The sequence below is a fragment of the Puma concolor genome, chromosome B2, assembly GCF_028749965.1.
Source record: "Puma concolor isolate L17-30 chromosome B2, mPumCon1.1.hap2, whole genome shotgun sequence".
Taxonomy (NCBI): domain Eukaryota; kingdom Metazoa; phylum Chordata; class Mammalia; order Carnivora; family Felidae; genus Puma; species Puma concolor.
In genome coordinates, this window is record NC_141671.1 from 26,034,619 (window position 1) to 26,052,480 (window position 17,862).

The 17,862-nt window shown below is 41.3% G+C and overlaps 1 protein-coding gene across 4 annotated transcripts in view; it reads left to right on the forward strand.

Annotated features, from left to right (window-relative positions):
- Positions 1-17,862, forward strand: part of SERPINB6 (serpin family B member 6) — an 86,858-nt gene that overhangs the window by 61,645 nt on the left and 7,351 nt on the right. For all 4 annotated transcript variants that reach the window (XM_086706425.1, XM_086706423.1, XM_086706422.1 and 1 more), the window contains exons 2-3: positions 12,187-12,361; positions 15,433-15,579. In XM_086706425.1, the coding sequence (XP_086562551.1) occupies positions 12,197-12,361; positions 15,433-15,579 (312 nt within the window). In that variant the 5' untranslated portion in view covers positions 12,187-12,196. The remainder of the gene's footprint in view (positions 1-12,186; positions 12,362-15,432; positions 15,580-17,862) is intronic.

Consider the following 17,862-nt stretch of genomic DNA (forward strand, 5'->3'; position numbering starts at 1 on the left):
CTCTGTAACTGTTTTTATTCCTCTCTTCCCCTCCCCCATGGTCTTCTGTTAAGTTTCTCAGGATCCACATATGAGTGAAAACATATGGTATCTGTCTTTCTCTGCCTTATTTCACTTAGCATTATACTCTCCAGTTCCATCCAATGTCCATAATATTTTTTACAGTTTTATTGAGAAATCATTGACATATATCACTGTGTAAGTTTAAGGTATACAGCATGATGGTTTGATATACATATTTTGTGGAATTATTACCACAATGGGGGGGGGTTCAGCTAACATTCATCTTCTCATACAGATGTGATAAGAAAAAAAGAGTAAAGGGAAAAAAATTCTCCTTGTGGTGGTAACTCTTAAGACTTACCCCTTTAACTATCTTTTAACTACCTTCTGACATAGCTAATGGCAATATTAGTTTACAAGCATCATGTTGTACATTACATCCGTGATACTTACGTATCCTGTATTTGGAAGTTTCTACCTTTTGACCACCTTCCTCCAGTTTCCTCTCCCTTCAACTCCCACCTCTGGTAACAAGTCTAAACTCTTTCTTATGAGTTTGTTTTGTGTTATTCCACATATCAGTGACATCATACAGTATTTGTTTTTCCTCTGTCTGAGTTATTTCATATAGCATAATGCCTTCAAGGTCCATCCATGTTGTTGCAAATGGTAGGATTTCCTTGTTTTTTTTAATGGCTGAATATTATTCCATTGCATAACTGTACTGTGTATATAGATAGATAGATAGATAGATAGATAGATAGATAGATAGATAGATATAGATATATATCTATATATATATCACAACTTCTTTATCTACTGATCCACAGATGGACACTTAGGTTGTTTCCATGTCTTGGTTATTTCAAATAATGCTGCAGTGGACATGGGAGTTCAGATTATCTTTTCCAGTTAGTACTTTTGTTTCCTTTGAATGTAGTCCCAGAAGTGGATTTGTTGGATCATATGGTAGATCTATTTCTAATTTTCTGAGGGTCCTCCATACTGTTTTCCATAGTGGCTATACCAATCTCAATAGCAGTGCACAAGAGTCCCGTTTTTCTCCACATGCATACTAGAATTTGTCATCTTTTGTCTTTTTTGATGATGGCCATTCTAACAGGCATGCGGTGATATCTTATTGTGATTTTAAATTGTATTTCCCTGATGATTAGTGATGTTGAGCATCTTTTCATGTACTTGTTAATCCTTCCTATATCTTCTTTGGGGAAATGTCTATTTTCAGGTCTGTTGGCCATTTTTTAATTGCTTTTTTTTTTGCTGTTGAGTTGAATAAGTTCTTTATATGTTTGGCTATTAACCCCTTATCAGATAATACAATTTGCAAATATTTTTTCCCACTTCCTAGGTTGTCTTTTCACATTGTTGATGGTTTCTTCTGCTGTGCAGAAGCTTTTAGTTTGATGTATTCCCACTTGTTTATTTTTGATTATGTTGCCTGTGTTTTAGGTGTTACATCCAAAAACTCATTACCAAGACTCATGTCAAGGAGCTTTGTTTCTATGTTTTCTTCTATGAGTTTCATGGTTTCTGGTCCTACATTTAAGTTTTTTTAAACATTTTGCATTAATTTTTGTGAGTGGTATAAGATATGGGTCCAATTTCCTTTTTTTTTAATATGTGAATATCCACTTATCCCAGCACTATTTATTGAAAAGACTGTCTTTTTTCCACTGAGTATTCTTGGCTCCCTTGTCAACTCTTAGGTGACTGTATATGCTTGGGTTTATTTCTGGGCTCTTGATTCTGTTCCATTGGTCTATTGCCAGTTTTTATGCCAGTACCATACTATTTTGCTGACTATAGCTTTATAGTATAGCTTGAAAGCAGGAAGTGTGATACCTCCTGCTTTGTTCTTCCTAAGGATCTCTTTGTCTATTCAGGATCTTCTGTGGTTCCGTATAAATTTAGGAGTGTTTTTTCTACCTCTATAAAAAATACTCTCAGGATCTTGATAGGGATTGCCTTGAATCTACAGATGGCATTTGGTAGCATTGACATTTTAACAATATTAATTCTTCCAATCCGTGAATATGGGATAGCTTTCCATTAATTTGTGTCTTTGTCAATTTTTTTCATCAACATCTTAATGATTTTCAGCCCAGATATCTTTCATCTCCTTAGTTAAATTTATTCCTAAGTATTTTATTAATTCTAATGCTATTATAAATGATACCTATTTGTTTTTTTCCAACAATTTTGTTGTTAGTGTATAGAAATGCTATTGATTTGTGCATGTCAATTTTGTGTTCTGCAACTTTATAGAATTCATTGATTAGATGTAACAGTTTTTGGTTGAGTCTGTAACATTTTCTAAATTTTTTTTCAACGTTTATTCATTTTTGGGACAGAGAGAGACAGAGCATGAACGGGGGAGGGGCACAGAGAGAGGGAGACACAGAATGGGAAACAGGCTCCAGGCTCTGAGCCATCAGCCCAGAGCCCGACGCGGGGCTCGAACTCACGGACCGCGAGATCGTGACCTGACTGAAGTCGGACGCTTAACCGACTGCGCCACCCAGGCGCCCCTGTAACATTTTCTATATGTAGAATCATGCCTGCAAATAGAGACAGTTTTACTTTTTCCTTTTAAATTCTGATAACCTTTTATTTCTTTTTCTTGCCTGATTGCTGTAGTTAGGACTTCCAGTACTATACTAAATAGGAGTGGTGAGAGTGGGCAGCCTTGTCTTGTTACTGATTTTAGGGAAGAGCTTTCATCCTTCCACTGTTTAGTATGATGTTAGCTGTGGGCTTGTCATATATGACCTTTGTTATGTTGTGATATGTTACTTCTATGCCTAATTTGTTAAGAGCTTTTATCATAAAAGATGATCTTATGGTTCTTTTCTTTCATTCTGTCAATGTGTTGTATCACATTGATTGATTTGTGTATGTTGAACCATCCTTGCATCCCAGGGATAAACCCAAGGGATCATGGTGAATTATCATTTTATTTATTTATTTATTTATTTATTTATTTATTTATTTATTATTTTAAAAAATTTATTTATTTTTAATTTACATCCAAGTTAGCATATAGTACAACAATGATTTCAGGAGTAGATTCCTTAATGCCCCTTACTCATTTAGCCCATTCCCCCATCACAACTCCTCCAGCAACCTTCTGTTCTCTGTATTTAAGAGTTTCTTGTGTTTTATCCCCCTCCCTGTTTTTATATTATTTTTGCTTCCCTTTCCTTATGTTTATCTGTTTTGTATCTTAAATTTCTCATATGAGAGAAGTCATATGACATTTGTCTTTTTCTGACTAATTTCACTTAGCATAATACCCTCTATTTCCATTCACATAGTTGCAAATGGCAAGATTTAGTTCTTTTTGATTGCCAAGTAATTCTCCATTGTGTGTGTGTGTGTGTGTGTGTGTGTGTGTGTGTGTGTGTGTGTGTGTGTGTATATATATATATACTGCATCTTCTTTATCCATTCATCTGTCAATGGACATTTGGGCTCTTTCCTTACTTTGGCTATTGTCGATAGCACTGCTGTAAATATTGGAGTGCATGTGCCCCTTTGAAACAGCGCACCTGTATCCCTTGGATAAATACCTAGTAATGAAATTTCTGGGTCGTAGGGTAGTTCTATTTTTTAATTTCTTGAGGAACCTCCATACTGTTTTCCAGAGTGGCTGCACCAGTTTGCATTCCCACCATCAATGCAAAAGAGATCCTCTTTCTCCGCATCCTTGCCAACACCTGTTGTTGCCTGAGTTGTTAATTTAGCCACTCTGACAGGTGTGAGGTGGTATGTCATTGCGGCTTTGATTTGTATTTCCCTGATGATGAGTGATGTTGAGCATTTTCTCATGTGTCGGTTGGCCATCTGGATGTCTTCTTTGGAGAAGTGTCTATTCATGTCTGTTGCCCATTTCTTCATTGGATTATTTGTTTTTTGGGTGTTGAGTTTGATAAGTTCTTTATAGATTTTGGATTCTAACCCTTTATCTGATATGTCATTTGCAGATATCTTCTCCCCTTCCATTGGTTGCTGTTTAGTTTTACTGATTGTTTCCTTCGCTGTGCAGAAGCTTTTTATCTTGATGAGGTCCCAATAGTTCATTTTTGTTTTTGTTTCCCTTGCCTCTGGATATGTTTTGAGTAAGAAGTTGCTGCGGCCGAGGTCAAAGAGATTTTTGCCTGCTTTCTCCTCTAGGATTTTGATGGCTTCCTGTCTTATATTTAGGTCTTTTATCCATTTTGAATTTATTTTTGTGTATGGTGTAAGAAAGTGGTCCAGGTTCATTTTTCTGCATGTCGCTGTCCAGTTTTCCCAGCACCATTTGCTGAAGAGACTGTCTTTATTCCATTGGATATTCTTTCCTGCTTTGTCAAAGATTAGTTGGCCATTCATTTGTGGGTCCGTTTCTGGGTTTTCTATTCTGTTTCATTGATCTGAGTGTCAGTTTTTGTGCCAGTGCCATACTGACTTGATGACTACAGTTTTGTAATATAGCTTGAAGTCTGGGATTTTGATGCGTTCAGCTTTGGTTTTCTTTTTCAAGATTGCTTTGGCTATTCTGGGTCTTTTCTGGTTCCATAAAAATTGTAGGATTGTTTGTTATAGGTCTGTGAAGAATGCTGGTGTTATTTTGATAGGGATTGCTGAATGATCACTTTAATATGCTGCTGAAATCAGTTTGCTAGTATTTTATTAATTTTTGCATCTACATTTGTCAAAGATGTTGGCCTATAGTTGTCTTCCCTAATAGTAGGGAAAGCCTTTTCTGGTTTTGGTATCAGGATAATGCTGGCCTTATTAAATGAATTTAGGAGTGTTCTCTTTTTTTTGAGTTTGAGAAGGATTGGTATTAATTCTTTAAATGTTTGGTAAAATTCACCAGTGAAGCCTTATGGTTCTGGCCTTTTCTTTGTTGAGAGATTTTTGATCACTAATTCAATCTCCTTTCTAGTAATTGGTCTATTCAGGTTTTTCTATTTCTTCCTGATTCAGGTTTTGTAAGTTTTATGTTTCTAAGAATTTTTCCATTTCTGCTAGGTTATCCAGTTTATTGGTATATAGTTATTCATAGTAACCTCTTATGATCCTTTGAATTTCCTTTTTAAATTTAAAAAAAATTTTTTTAAATTTATTTTTGAGAGAGAGAGAGATAGCATGAGCAGGGGAGGGACACAGAGAGAGGGAGGCACAGAATCCAAAGACAGGCTCTGAGCTTTTAGCTCAGAGCCTGACGCATTTAGCGTTTAGCCCTTTAGCATTTCTTGTAAGTCAGATCTGGTGGTAATGAAATGTCTCAGCTTTTATTTGTGTGAGAAAGTCTTTATAACTTCTTTGTTTCTGAAGGAGAGCTTCATCGGCCATAGAATTGTTGACAGGTTTTTTTTGTTTCTTTGTTTTTCAATATTTTGAATGTCATCCCATTTTCTCCTGGCCTGAAAAGTTTCTGTTGAGAAATCTGTTCATAGTCGTACAAGGGTTCCCTTAAGGATGTAACTTCTCTATTTTCTCTTGCTGCTCTTAAAAATTCTTTCTTTGTTGACTATCCAATTATGGTTGTTGGTGTAGCCCTTATTCAGGTTCAAGCTATTTGGGGTCCTTTGGGTCTCATGGATGTAGACATCCATTTCTCTCCCCAAGTTTGGGAAGTTTTCAGCCATTATTGCTTTAAATAAACTCCCTGTCGCTTTATTTCTCTTCTCCCTCTGGAATTCTCATAATGCAAATATTGTTTCTTTTTGTTGTGTCCTATAGTTCCTATGGACTTGCTTCACAGAAAATTTTTGTTTCTCCTAACTTTCAATGTCTAGTCCTCCAGATCACTGATTGTTTTGTCTGCATGAACAAGTCTACCCACTTACTTACTTACTTACTTACTTACTTACTTACTTACTTACTTATTTATTTATTATTCGAGAGAGAGTGCACAAGTTTTGGGAGAGGGGCCGAGGGAGAGAGAGAGAGAATCTCAAGCAGGCTCCACACTCAGCATGGAGCCCAATGCAGGGCTCAGTCCCATGACCCCAGGATTGTGATCTGAGCTGAAATCCAAGAGTCAGACACTGACTGAGCCACCCAGGTGCCCCAGGTCAAGTCTACCTTTGAAACTCCTGAATTCTTCAGTTCAGTTGTTATACTTTCAACTCTAGGATTTCAGTTTTCTGGGGTTTTATGGTGGTTGTTATTTCCTTTCAGACTTCTCATTTTGTTCATGCATTGTTTCCCTAATTTTGTTTAGTTGTGTGTCACCATTTTCTTTTTGTTCACTAAGCTTCCTTAGGAGGATTATTCTGATTTCTTTTTATGACAGTTTATAGATCTCCATTTATTTTAGGTCAGTTACTGGAGCTTTATTAGTTTCCTTTCATGGTCTCATATTTAACTGATTAATCATGATCTTGATTCCTTATGTTGGTATTTGTGCACTTGATGAATGGAGTTCCTCTTCTAGACTTTATAGATTTGTTTTGGGAGAGACAGCTCTCCACCAGTAAGCCCAGCTGGGTTTCTGGCTACATCTGCTGCTAATGTTTTGGGGCATGTAGGGCTTATTATTATGGTCTCTTTTGGGGTGAGGCAACTGTTTGAGCTCTGAAGATGGAGATGGTGGGGTGCCACTGGCTAAGAACAGTTGGATAGGACTACTGGCTTGGTTCCCTACCTAAGTGAGGCTATAGGATAGGCTCAGCAGTTGCTTGCATTTTCTGGTCTGGCTTTGTAGATGGTCAGGACTGGGTACTATATTCAATAGTAGTTGGGGCTGTGAATTAATAACTTCCTGCCTTGGCAGGACAGACAGCCAGAACCCAGGGACTATACAACTCATTGTTTGGGGGCTGAATCAGGCCAGAGCATGCACTGAGTTCCCTGCTCAGGTGAGGCCACTGGTTTCACTCTGCAGATGATAGAAGGCACAGGCAGTGCTCTCTGTTCAAGTGCCTCTGTGAGTAGGGATGTTTTTCATGTGCTCTGGTTAGGTTCCCTGGTTGGACAGGCTGAAGGCTATATTCAACAAGTGGGGCTATGAATAAAAATCCCTGTTCCAAGGCAGTGGGAGAAGCAGGTCTAGAGTTGGTAAAACTCTTTGTTGTCTTTTTTTTTTTTTTTTAAGAGATAGAGAAGGAACAAAGGAGAGAGGGAGAAGGAGGGAGAGAGGGAGAAGGAGAGAGAGAGAATCTTAAGCAGGCTCCACACCCAGTGTGGAGCCTGACACAAGGCAGGGCAGGATTTCATGACTCTGAGATCATGACCCGAGATGAAATCAGGAGTCAGACACTTAATCAGCTGAGCCACCCAGGGGCCCAAAACTCTTTGTTGTCTTAACTCAAGCTGATCCACACCCTAATTTCCCTGCTAAACAGGGCCACTGGCTTTACTCTGTAGATTCTCAGCTCTATCTGCCCTTCTCTTGGCTCAGCACCCCTGGGCTGCACAGCTCCCAGGAGTTGTCTCCAGCCCTTTTATTCAGGTGGGGCCAGAAGATACTCTCCACAGGCAGGTGGGGCTGTGATTCAGCTACCTTGCCTGGGTGGGAGAGGGAAGGATGCTCCAAGTTACCTTCAGTTTCCCAAACAGGCTGTCTGGTTGGGAGAGTCCTGGAGTTACCCTCAATCCTCTGTGAATTAATCCCACTGCCTCGGTACCTGGTACTGGCTTTGCTCTGGGGGCAGTCACCTCTGCCTGCCCACTTCTCAGCTTGAGCATCACTGGGCAGCACAGCTTCCAGGAGTTGTCACCAGGCCTTCTGGTCAGATGGGGCTGGAAGGCACTCTCAGCAGCTGCGAGTGGGGCTATGACTCAGCATCTTGCCCAGGCATGGGCAGACTGGGCTCTAGGGCTGGCAGAACTCCTCGTTTGATGATCTGAATCAGGCAGATCTCCACTCTGGTGTGTTCCCTGGTCAGAGTGCATCCCTGACTTAGTTCTACAGATGAGCAAAGCCTCCAGGTGGGATTACTATGTGGACACTGCAGGCATGAACTTGGTTTGCAAAGATCCATGTGCTGGTTGTCACAAGCCCCTCCCCTCTTCTCCATCATGGATTCCCAGTGGTTGAGCCATGCAGATTCCACTGCAGTCTCTGTAGAGTGAGAGACGCTGAGGCGACCTCTCCATGTGCTGCCGCCCTGTCCTTTATTTTTATTTTTTTAATTGCAAATTATGCTCTGGAAATATTGGCATAGCAATTTATAGGATCATTTACACAGTATAGGAAGGAATACCTATCTTAGTCATTGTTGGAAATTAATGGTTTTTTAACTTTCAAAAATTGTGTTTTAAAAAGGTATCTTAAATTTGCTCTCCACCTCTCCTTTTTTGTTTTTTTTGTTTTTTGTTTTTTTTGGAAGTGTATATGCCTTAGTGATTGAACTCCAGTGCCATGCAGACCTGGTTTCTAGCCTTCACTCTACCATTTGTATAGCCTTGTGATAAAAGAGCAATGGCTCCATTTCTTTGCTTATCAAATGCTGATATTCTCAACCAGCTTTACAAGGTTATAAGAGTCATTTAGGAAAAGTACTAATATAGGTCCCAGTGTGTAGTATATACTCAAAAATGGGTATTTATTTTTTCTGAAGTTAAAACTTTTTAATGTAATCACTAGTTATTGTTCCTGTTTGAGGCACAAGGGAACTGTTTCTAACATTTTATCATTGATGATGGCTGATACTCCTTGTCACATTAAGGAAGTATAGGAAGTACCATTTTCTTTTTGTTTTAAGGACATTTGTTATGAGTGGGCAATTCAGTTATTTCATGATTAACTTACTTTCTGCTGTAAGATTATCCTGCATATCTGGAATAAGCCTACAACCATCATTGATTTCATGTTTCTTTCTTATTTAACAATTTTCATAGGACGTGGATATAACTTTTTTAAATGTTTCATTTATTTTTGAGAGAGAGAGAGCACAAGCGAGCATGAGCAGGGGAAGGGCAGAGAGAGAGGGAGACACAGAATCTGAAGCAGGCCCCAGGCTCCGAGCTGTCAGCACAGAGCCTGATGTGGGGCTTGAACCCACGAATGGTAAGATCACGACCTGAGCTGAAGTCTGCCGCAACCAACTGAGCCACCCAGGCGCCCTGAGTGTGAACATAATTTCACTTTAACAGCTATCCGTCGTTGTCAGCTGAGAAATGGAATGCTGTTAGACTTCACCTTGGGCTTTGAAGAGTAAACTCCTCTCTGGCTCTTCTTTCTGCATTCATGTTAACAATAGACATCGAAGACGGCAGGGCACACAGATTACCTGGCCTCCTCTTCCTCATGCAGGGAGCAGGAACCGAGTAACACATTCAGAGTCCCAGAGCCGGAACTGAAAACCTCATCTCCCTCCTGACTTGTGCGTTTTCCTCTGAATGTCCTGGCTTGGTTTTTCCAGGATCAGTGTTTAAAGCCAGAAGACTGAAGCTGCTTTATGTTGAGGAACTACTGCTCTTTGAGCTTTCTCAATTCGCTGAGGGGCTGGGTAGCCAGCATCAGTGGGGGCTGAGCCATCTTGGGGGCCAAGCCAGAGGTGTCCCTGTCCCCAGCTAAGAGGAAGATTTGTGTGGTGGGGGACCCACAGACACCTGCCTGAGTCTTGACATTGGATTGTGTCAGGAATGCTTGGGACTGTGCCTCTTGCCCTGTGGTACGTCCTCGTACCTAATTCTTCATTCTTAAACCTGTTTTCACAGTTGTTTCTCTTAAAATTGAGAAGCAGGCAGCACTTGCTGATGTAAAATCCAAATAAACAATATAATTTTTGCATCAGTTCCATCGAATAGCTACTTTTGTTTCTATTGATGTTCCCAAGGGTCTGCAAAATCTTGAAGTTATTTCTGTATCAACAAAGAATCCATTGTTTCAGAAGAATTTTAATAAGGTGTATGTTCTATGTACTTCTCTTAGAAATTAGTAATTTCAGATATGTATGGAAAGTCTGAGCAAACCAGGAGTGCTCAGCACCCCAGCTATTCTCTATAGTGAATAAATAGAGTTTGCAAACAAAATGTTTAAAACAAGGATAGTAAATAAAATTTATCAGGTATGTAAATTGCAATATTAGTTTCCTGTGGCTCTTGTAGCAGATGCCCGCAAGCTCAGCGCATTTGTTCTCTCATGCTTCCGGAGGCCTCAAGGCTGACAGGCTTCACTGAACAACACCGGGGTTTTGACAGGGTCGTGCTCTCCCCAGAGGCTGTAGCGGGGAGTCTGTCACCACCCCTTTTCCAGCTTCTAGAGATGCAGTTTTTGCATTCCTTGTTTGTCCCCACTTCCTCCAGTTTTCAAGCCAGCATGGTAGCATTTTGCTTCAGTCCCCACATTGCTTTCTTCATTGCTCAAATTCTTCTCTGCCTGCCTCTCATAAGGATACGTGTGATTACATTTAGGGACCACTTGAATAATTCACGATGATCTCCCCACGTCAAGATCTTTCATTTAGGGGTGCCTAGGTGGCTCAGTCAGTTAAGTGTCAGGCTCTTGATTTTGGCTCAGGTCATGTTCTCATGGTTCCTGAGACTGAGCCCTGCATCAGGCTCTGTGCTGACAGTGAGGAGCCTGCTTGGGATTCTCTCTCTCCCTCTCTCTCTCTGTCTGCCTCTCCCCTGCTTGTGCTTTGTCTCTCTCTCTCTCTCTCTCAAAATAAACATGAAAAAAAATCCTTTCTATAATCACATCTACAAAGTCTCTTTTGCTGTGTAAGGGAACATTCTCATGTTCCAAGGGTTAGTATGGGCATATCTTTGCTGCCCATATGCAGCCAACCACTGTAGTTATAATCATAAAGCCATCCTCGGGGAAGAATGGTTAACTCCTCATTCTCTTCACGGGGTCTTTCTGTTAGATACCTCCTTCCCTTTCCCTTCTACACCATGAAGATGTTCCCTCTTGCCTCTCCCTTTCCTTGTTCTGTAGATTCCCCCCCATAGCTCAACTGAGTCATTTCCTCAATCTGGGGAAACATAGTTTGTAAACTTCTGTAAGTGATATCAGAGCAGGCAGGTGCTGCTTTCCCCAAAATCTGCTCCCCACCAGCCTGTTCTTCTGCATCTACAGCTGACTGACTGCTCGGACCCCTTGCTGCCTCTTGCCTTCTCTCCTGACCCCTCTGTGCTGTACTTCAGGCTCTTCCTGAAGTGGGGATATCTAGAGGAGCAGTGGAAAGACAGTTTGCTGGCCCTGAGTTCAGCCTTAGCTATTCAGTTCCTTAGCCTGGAAACATCACTTCACTTCTGTGAACTTCAGATCCCCCATGGCAAAGGGGAGTCAATAATAGGTCTTTCTAAAGACCTACTGTGCTTTAACCTGCTTGAAGACTCTCACATCCACCCTATCCCTGACTGCCCAGAACTATTCCTCCTCTGGACCCTGCCTAGGCCACCAGGGATGTGGCCACATGCCCTACATGCCCAATATGTGCTGTCTGACCCCTGACCTCTGAAGCCTGTAACCAGAGGCGGCCATGGGCAGGCACCTGCTATCCAGTGCCCTTGTCCAGAACAAAGGGCAAGAAGGCCTGGGCCTGTGGGCAGTAACAGATCTGGGGAACGTGGCCCTGGGTTTGGGCTTTGACACAAGCACAGGTTTCATAGAAGGAGAATTGAAGGTCAAAAGTCCTTGTTTTTAAGGCATTTGTATGACTTCGTATGTGGTTTGATTTATCTCTTATCTTCAGGCCACAGGCTACCCTAAAATTTGGTTCCTCTTTCCCACATGATAAAAGCATTCAGCCATATTTTTTTGTGTGTGTAACCTTGTGGTTGGATTTATCATTTGAATGGTTTTTAAATTATAAAACAACACATATAAGCCCCACATCATGCCAAACAATACAGAAATAGAAGCAAAAGCCAATTAAGTCCTTTCTTGGTCCCACCCCCAGGAAGTAACTCAGGTAAGCTGTCAAGTGTGCAACCTTCCACGCTTTCTCTGTGCTCACAGATAAGTGCACGTAGCAGTCCCCTGCTCCCCCCCCAAAACAGGATTGTATTATTAATATCATTGTTTGTTTGGTTTTTTTTTTCATGTAATATTAGAAACATGCAAAATAATTTTGAGGGCCCACAAAAGAAATAGAGTTTTGTGTAGGTAGCCATTTGCCCACTGAACCAAAACGGTAACTATTAATAACAGAGTGAAATACAGTCAGCATGTAAGCCTGTACTTATGTGATACTGATTTTAAATCTGTTGTTTCAGGCTCACCATCATGGATACTCTTTCAGAAGCAAACGGCACCTTTGCCTTAAGTCTGCTGAAAAAGCTGGGTGAAGATAACTCGAAAAATGTGTTTTTCTCGCCCATGAGCATCTCTTCTGCCCTGTCCATGGTCTTCATGGGCGCCAAGGGAAACACTGCAGCCCAGATGGCCCAGGTATGTACCTGAAGCTACTTCTGGGCAACCGTAAATGCCATTAATTTGTCAGTTGGGCTGGTCCTCCACTTTCACATCCAGGATTTGCTCTTGACAGATCCCTCTGCTGGTGTTGCAGGATGGGGACAGAGAGTTAGCCCTGTGCGAGTGGGCACCCCGGAATGGATGTCTCAGATCTGTTGGGGAGGAAGTGGTGTGCTCCATTTAGAAGAATGAGTGATCTCACTACCCCTGATGATAGTTTATACATGAGTTTGAGTTTTTGAGTAGGGGTAAAGTCACAAGGTTCAAGTTGAGTTCTGTGATATGTTTTGGATATTGTCACTTGCTTTTCAATTATTAGAAATTAAAAAAAAATTTTTTATTGTTTATTTATTTTTGAGAGAGAGAGAGAGACAAAGTGTGAATGGGGGAGGGGCAGAGAGAGAGGGAGACACAGAATCCAAAGCAGGCTCCAGGCTCTGAGCTTCTAGCACAGAGCCTGATGCAGGACTAGAACCTACAAACTGTGAGATCATGACCTGAGCCGAAGTCGGACACTTAACCGACTAAGCCACCCAGGCACCCCGATTATTAGAAATTTTTGTTTTAATTTTCTCATTTAAGTGTAAAACCTTCTTAGAGTGGCACTTGTCAGCCAAAAATGTTTTCAGTAGTATTTCAGTTGTTTCTTATTGAGTAACAGCACCGTAAAACTTAGTGGCTTAAGATGATAATTACTGTTATAGGATTCTGAATGTGTTGGGCGATGCCTCCGCTCCACTCGGTCCCAGCTGGGTCACTGGTGTGGGGTCTTGGGCCTCTTCCATGTGGCTTCCTCTATGTGCTGTCTCCTCCCTTCGGCTTCTACGTGGTGTCTCCTTGACAGGGTAGCCTGGGCATCCTTACAGGACAGTACCCAGCTTCTAAGAGGAACAGCTTAAATGTACAAATGCTTATCAAGCCTCTGGTACATCGTGTTTGCTAACGTGCTGTTGGCTGACACCAGTCAGGTGGCCAAGTCCAAAGTCAGTCAGAGGGGCTGTATAACGATGTGAATACTGAAGGCATTAACTCATTGGGTTACTGATGACTGCCGTGGTCTGCCCTTTGGCCCCTAGTGATTCCCAGTCCTCCACAGGTAAGGTACATTTACCCCCTTCCCAAGACCCCAGAAGGTCCAGTCTTGGGCTTGAAGTCCAGGAGGAGCAGGGCTATGAGGTTGTTTAGTATGGTTCCTGGGTGCAGAGTTTTGTGACATTCTCTTCAAAAATGGCGGGGGGATGTCTGAGTCTGCTAGTGGTGCTATAACAAGGTACCACAGATCGAGGGGCCTAAAGAACAGAAGTGTATTTCCTCGCCGTTCTGGAGCCTGGAAGTGTGAGATCGAGATGTCGGCAGAGTTTTTCCTCTAAACAGTTGTGGGGTTTCTATGTGTCAATTTATAATTGACATAGTGATATAAATGATAATATGCACAAACCTGTTTGAGGCAGGACTCTGTGTTGGCCTGGGATGAGAGTACTGGCTGACAGTGTCCTTAAGATGCTCAGAAGCCCCTTTGTCTAGCTGAGTGGGTCTGTGAGGCACCTAGTCTGCCTTCATCTTTCTCAGGTTTTAGTAAAGTAGAACTTGATCCTGCCTTGAAGCCCATACCTTGGACTTGATCTTTGTTCTGAGGCCATTTCTCACATTTAGAATCATTTGCCAGCTGGAGAGGCTGGGAATAAGAAACCTTTTAATTTTCTACCCACCAAGTCTTAGGTTGGAAAATTTTCCTTTAAATTCTGCTTGAAAATGAAATAATTCCTAGGGGAGCCTAGGTGGCTCAGTCAGTTAAGCCTCTGACTTCAGCTCAGGTCATGATCTTGCATTTTGGGAGTTTGAGCCCCGTGTCGGGCTCTGTGCTAACAGCTCAGAGCCTGGAGTCTGCTTCGGATTCTGTGTCTCCTTTTCTCTCTGCCCCTCCGCTGCACACTCTCTGTCTCTCTCTCCCTCTCAAAAATAAAATAAACATTAAAAAAAAAAAAAAAAGAAAATGAAACAATTCCTTCTTTACCTCTTCTTTCCCTTCCTGTACTCTATCCTAGGCAGCTACAAGCCCCATTCCTTCTGGACATCTACTTAGCCAGATACCTGGTTTGTTGGGGAAACGCCCAACCTTCCTCGCCACTGCAGGTTACAGTCTCTTCTGCTGGGACATGCCAGGAGCCCCTTTTCTCCAGCCACTGCTAGTGATTTCTTCAGTGGCTTTCTAGCCTCTGCTTACCATCTCCTCACTCTCCTTCCTCCCGGCCTTTGCCAGCTGCCTGGGCCCAAAGCTGCTGCCATGTTTTGGATGTTGTCAGGGCAGAAGTCCATGTCTGGATTGCTGCATGAACTTCTATGGCTACAAAACAAATTGTCCCAGACTTAGTGGTTGGAAATAGCAAAGGCTGATTATTTCTCAGATTCTGTGGTCTGACCCACATGGTGTCAGCTGGGATCACGCATGATCTAGGAAGGCCTCTATCATGTGTCTGGGGCCTCCATTCTCCTATAGGTAGTTCCCCCATGTGGTGTCAGATCTCCAGGACTTTCCATGTGGCCTCTAGCGGGATACCCTGGGCTTCCTCACATCATGGTGGCTGGGGTATGAGAGATTAAATATGGAGCTGCCAGACCTTGTAAGGCCCCGGCCTGGAATAGTGTCCCTTCTGCATTCTGGTGGCCAGACCCCATCACAGCACCAGCCAGACCCAAGGATGGATGGGAGAGGTCAGACCTTTCAGTATGAGGAGCGGCCTGTGTTTGCAGAGATGGGAGGCCTGTTGGCAGCCTTATTTGCAGCCCTATAGAGCACATAGAATACGGTGTGTGAAGGGGCACTGCCACTAATGCCAGTGCGGGCAGTGCCCTGACTCCTTGCAGAAAGTGCTGGAGGATGGCAAACTGGGTGGCTTTCGAGCTGCTTTTTGTCTTCAACTGGATGCATCTTCTTTTAAGCTCTAGTTAGGATCTGTACAGTTCTTAGGCAGAGTTTGGTGTTGTATCCATTTCCTGCAGTCAAGGCACACTTAAGTTAGGTATTTGTATTCTGTTTTTCATTTCAGACACTTTCTTTAAGTAAGAGCAGCGGAGGAGGTGATGTCCACCAGGGGTTCCAGTCGCTTCTTACTGAAATCAACAGGACTGATGCACGGTACTTGCTTAGAACTGCCAACAGGCTCTTTGGAGAGAAGTCTTATGATTTCCTCTCAGTAAGTCATACTTGCTGTTTTTGACTAAGAAAGTAAAGACACCGGGGTAGTGGGGAGGAGGGGTCACACAGTATAGCAGAAAGCCTGTGGGTTATGAATTCATACAGGTGCACATGAACTCAGGTCTCCACTTACTAACTTCATGCATTCCCTTGAACCCTGTTTCAATTTTAATCTTCTGTAAAATGAGCCTTATAACAAATAATGTCCAGATTTTTGTGAGGCTTTGATGAGACAATTACAAAAGAACTAACATGGAATGAACACAATTCAAAGTGAATTGGCTGAAACAAAGAAGTGATCAAAATGATTATTTCTAATCATTGTTTTCTACATATCAATAATTTTTTATGCATTGTGATACTTGTTCAACTTTTTACACATGCAATATTTCTATTGTTTTTTCCAGTGCAGAATTTTTGTAAAGTTACTTGTCTAATTATACTGGTTCTGTTTATTTATAGTGCTTTAATGCTTTTTATCATTTTTCAAAAACTACTCAAGTAATATGTGAGTATGTGAGTATATGTTTGTTGCATGATGACTATATTCTTGTTACATAAAAATGCAAATAAAGCACTCAATACAAGAGTCCTCACACCCGCTTCCACACCTCATCATTCCCCTTCCCGGTGTAAGCTTTCATAGATCTGATGTGTATCCCCCGTACATATACAAATCTGTTGTGTGGGTTTTTTCTCTACGTCACATCATTATACCAAAGTATTATTTTGTATTTGTTTCTTTTCACCCAACACTGTGTCTTAAATTCTTTGCATATATGAGGATCTACCTCACTCTGTTTAACTGTTATCTGCTATTCTTAAGTATGGATGTACTGAAACATACTTAGTACGCCATTCCCCCACTGATGGGCATTCAGACAGTGAATGTTAGTGTACGTGACTCCTGTGCCCTATGTACGTGTGTTACTCTAAGATGGATTTGTAGCAGGGAGGAAGGGAGTGAAGCTTTGAAGCTATAGCAAATATTGAAATTGTCCAGAGTACTGTGGCCATTTACATTCTCTCTAGGGGTACCAGCGGAGTGCTCATTTCAACTCTTCATCATCAACACTGCATGTTGTTAACCTCTTAAATTTTTATTATTAAGAGATTGATCATCTTTCCTTATGTTTATTGGAAATTTGTATCTTTTCTGAGAATTTTCTTTACATACTTTTTATTGGGCTGTCTTTTTCTTACTGATTTATTCTTTTTCTATGTTTGGGATATCAATCTTATTCTATTACATGATTTTTTTTCAGTTTTTAAACTTGCTTCAGACTCACGGTTTTAAAATATTTGGAGTAAAGTAAATGTAGTCAAGCACGAGGTCAAATAATGCTAAGATTTGTTCACTATGGTGTGAATTTTTTACAGCCTGTTTTACTTATTTTTATCAGTCTTAGCTACTTCCTAGGCTGTTGCCGCATCTTTTTATAAGCCTTTGGTATAAACAAGAAACAGAACTTCCAATAAACACAAAGAATTGGCTGATTTTCTTTAATTTACTTTCTTTTCTGATGGATATTTTTAAGAAATCATTGATGTTTCAAATCTTATTTTGATATTGAAATATAAGATAGAGGGTTTAGGAGTGTTTCTCAATAATTTCTTATCAATTTAGTGTTCCAAGAATCCAATACCAATCACAACTAATAATTAGATATTCCCTCAGTTTGACTAGTCATTGCTTATAAAATAGTAATTTAAATAGCAAACAATTATTTTCAACGTTTATTTATTTTTGGGACAGAGAGAGACAGAGCATGAACGGGGGAGGGGCAGAGAGAGAGGGAGACACAGAATCGGAAACAGGCTCCAGGTTCTGAGCCATCAGCCCAGAGCCTGACGCGGGGCTCGAACTCACGGACCGCGAGATCGTGACCTGGCTGAAGTCGGACGCTTAACCGACTGCGCCACCCAGGCGTCCCGCAAACAATTATTTTCAAGTGTGTTTAAAAGTTATAGAAATTGAAACAAACATATGAACACAGGGGAAAGAAAGGAAAAATAAGATACAAACAGAGAGGGAGACAGACCATAAGAGACTCTTAAATACAGAGAACAAACTGAGGGTTGCTGGAGGGGTGTGGGAGGGGGATGGGCTAAATGGGTGATGGTCATTAAGGAGGGCACTTGTTGGGAGGAGCACTGGATGTTATATATAAGTGATGAATCTCTCAATTCTGTTCCTGAAATCATGATTACGCCATATGTTAACTAACTTGGATTTAAATAAATAAAAAGTTGTAGAAATCACCCAAGGATCAATACATGA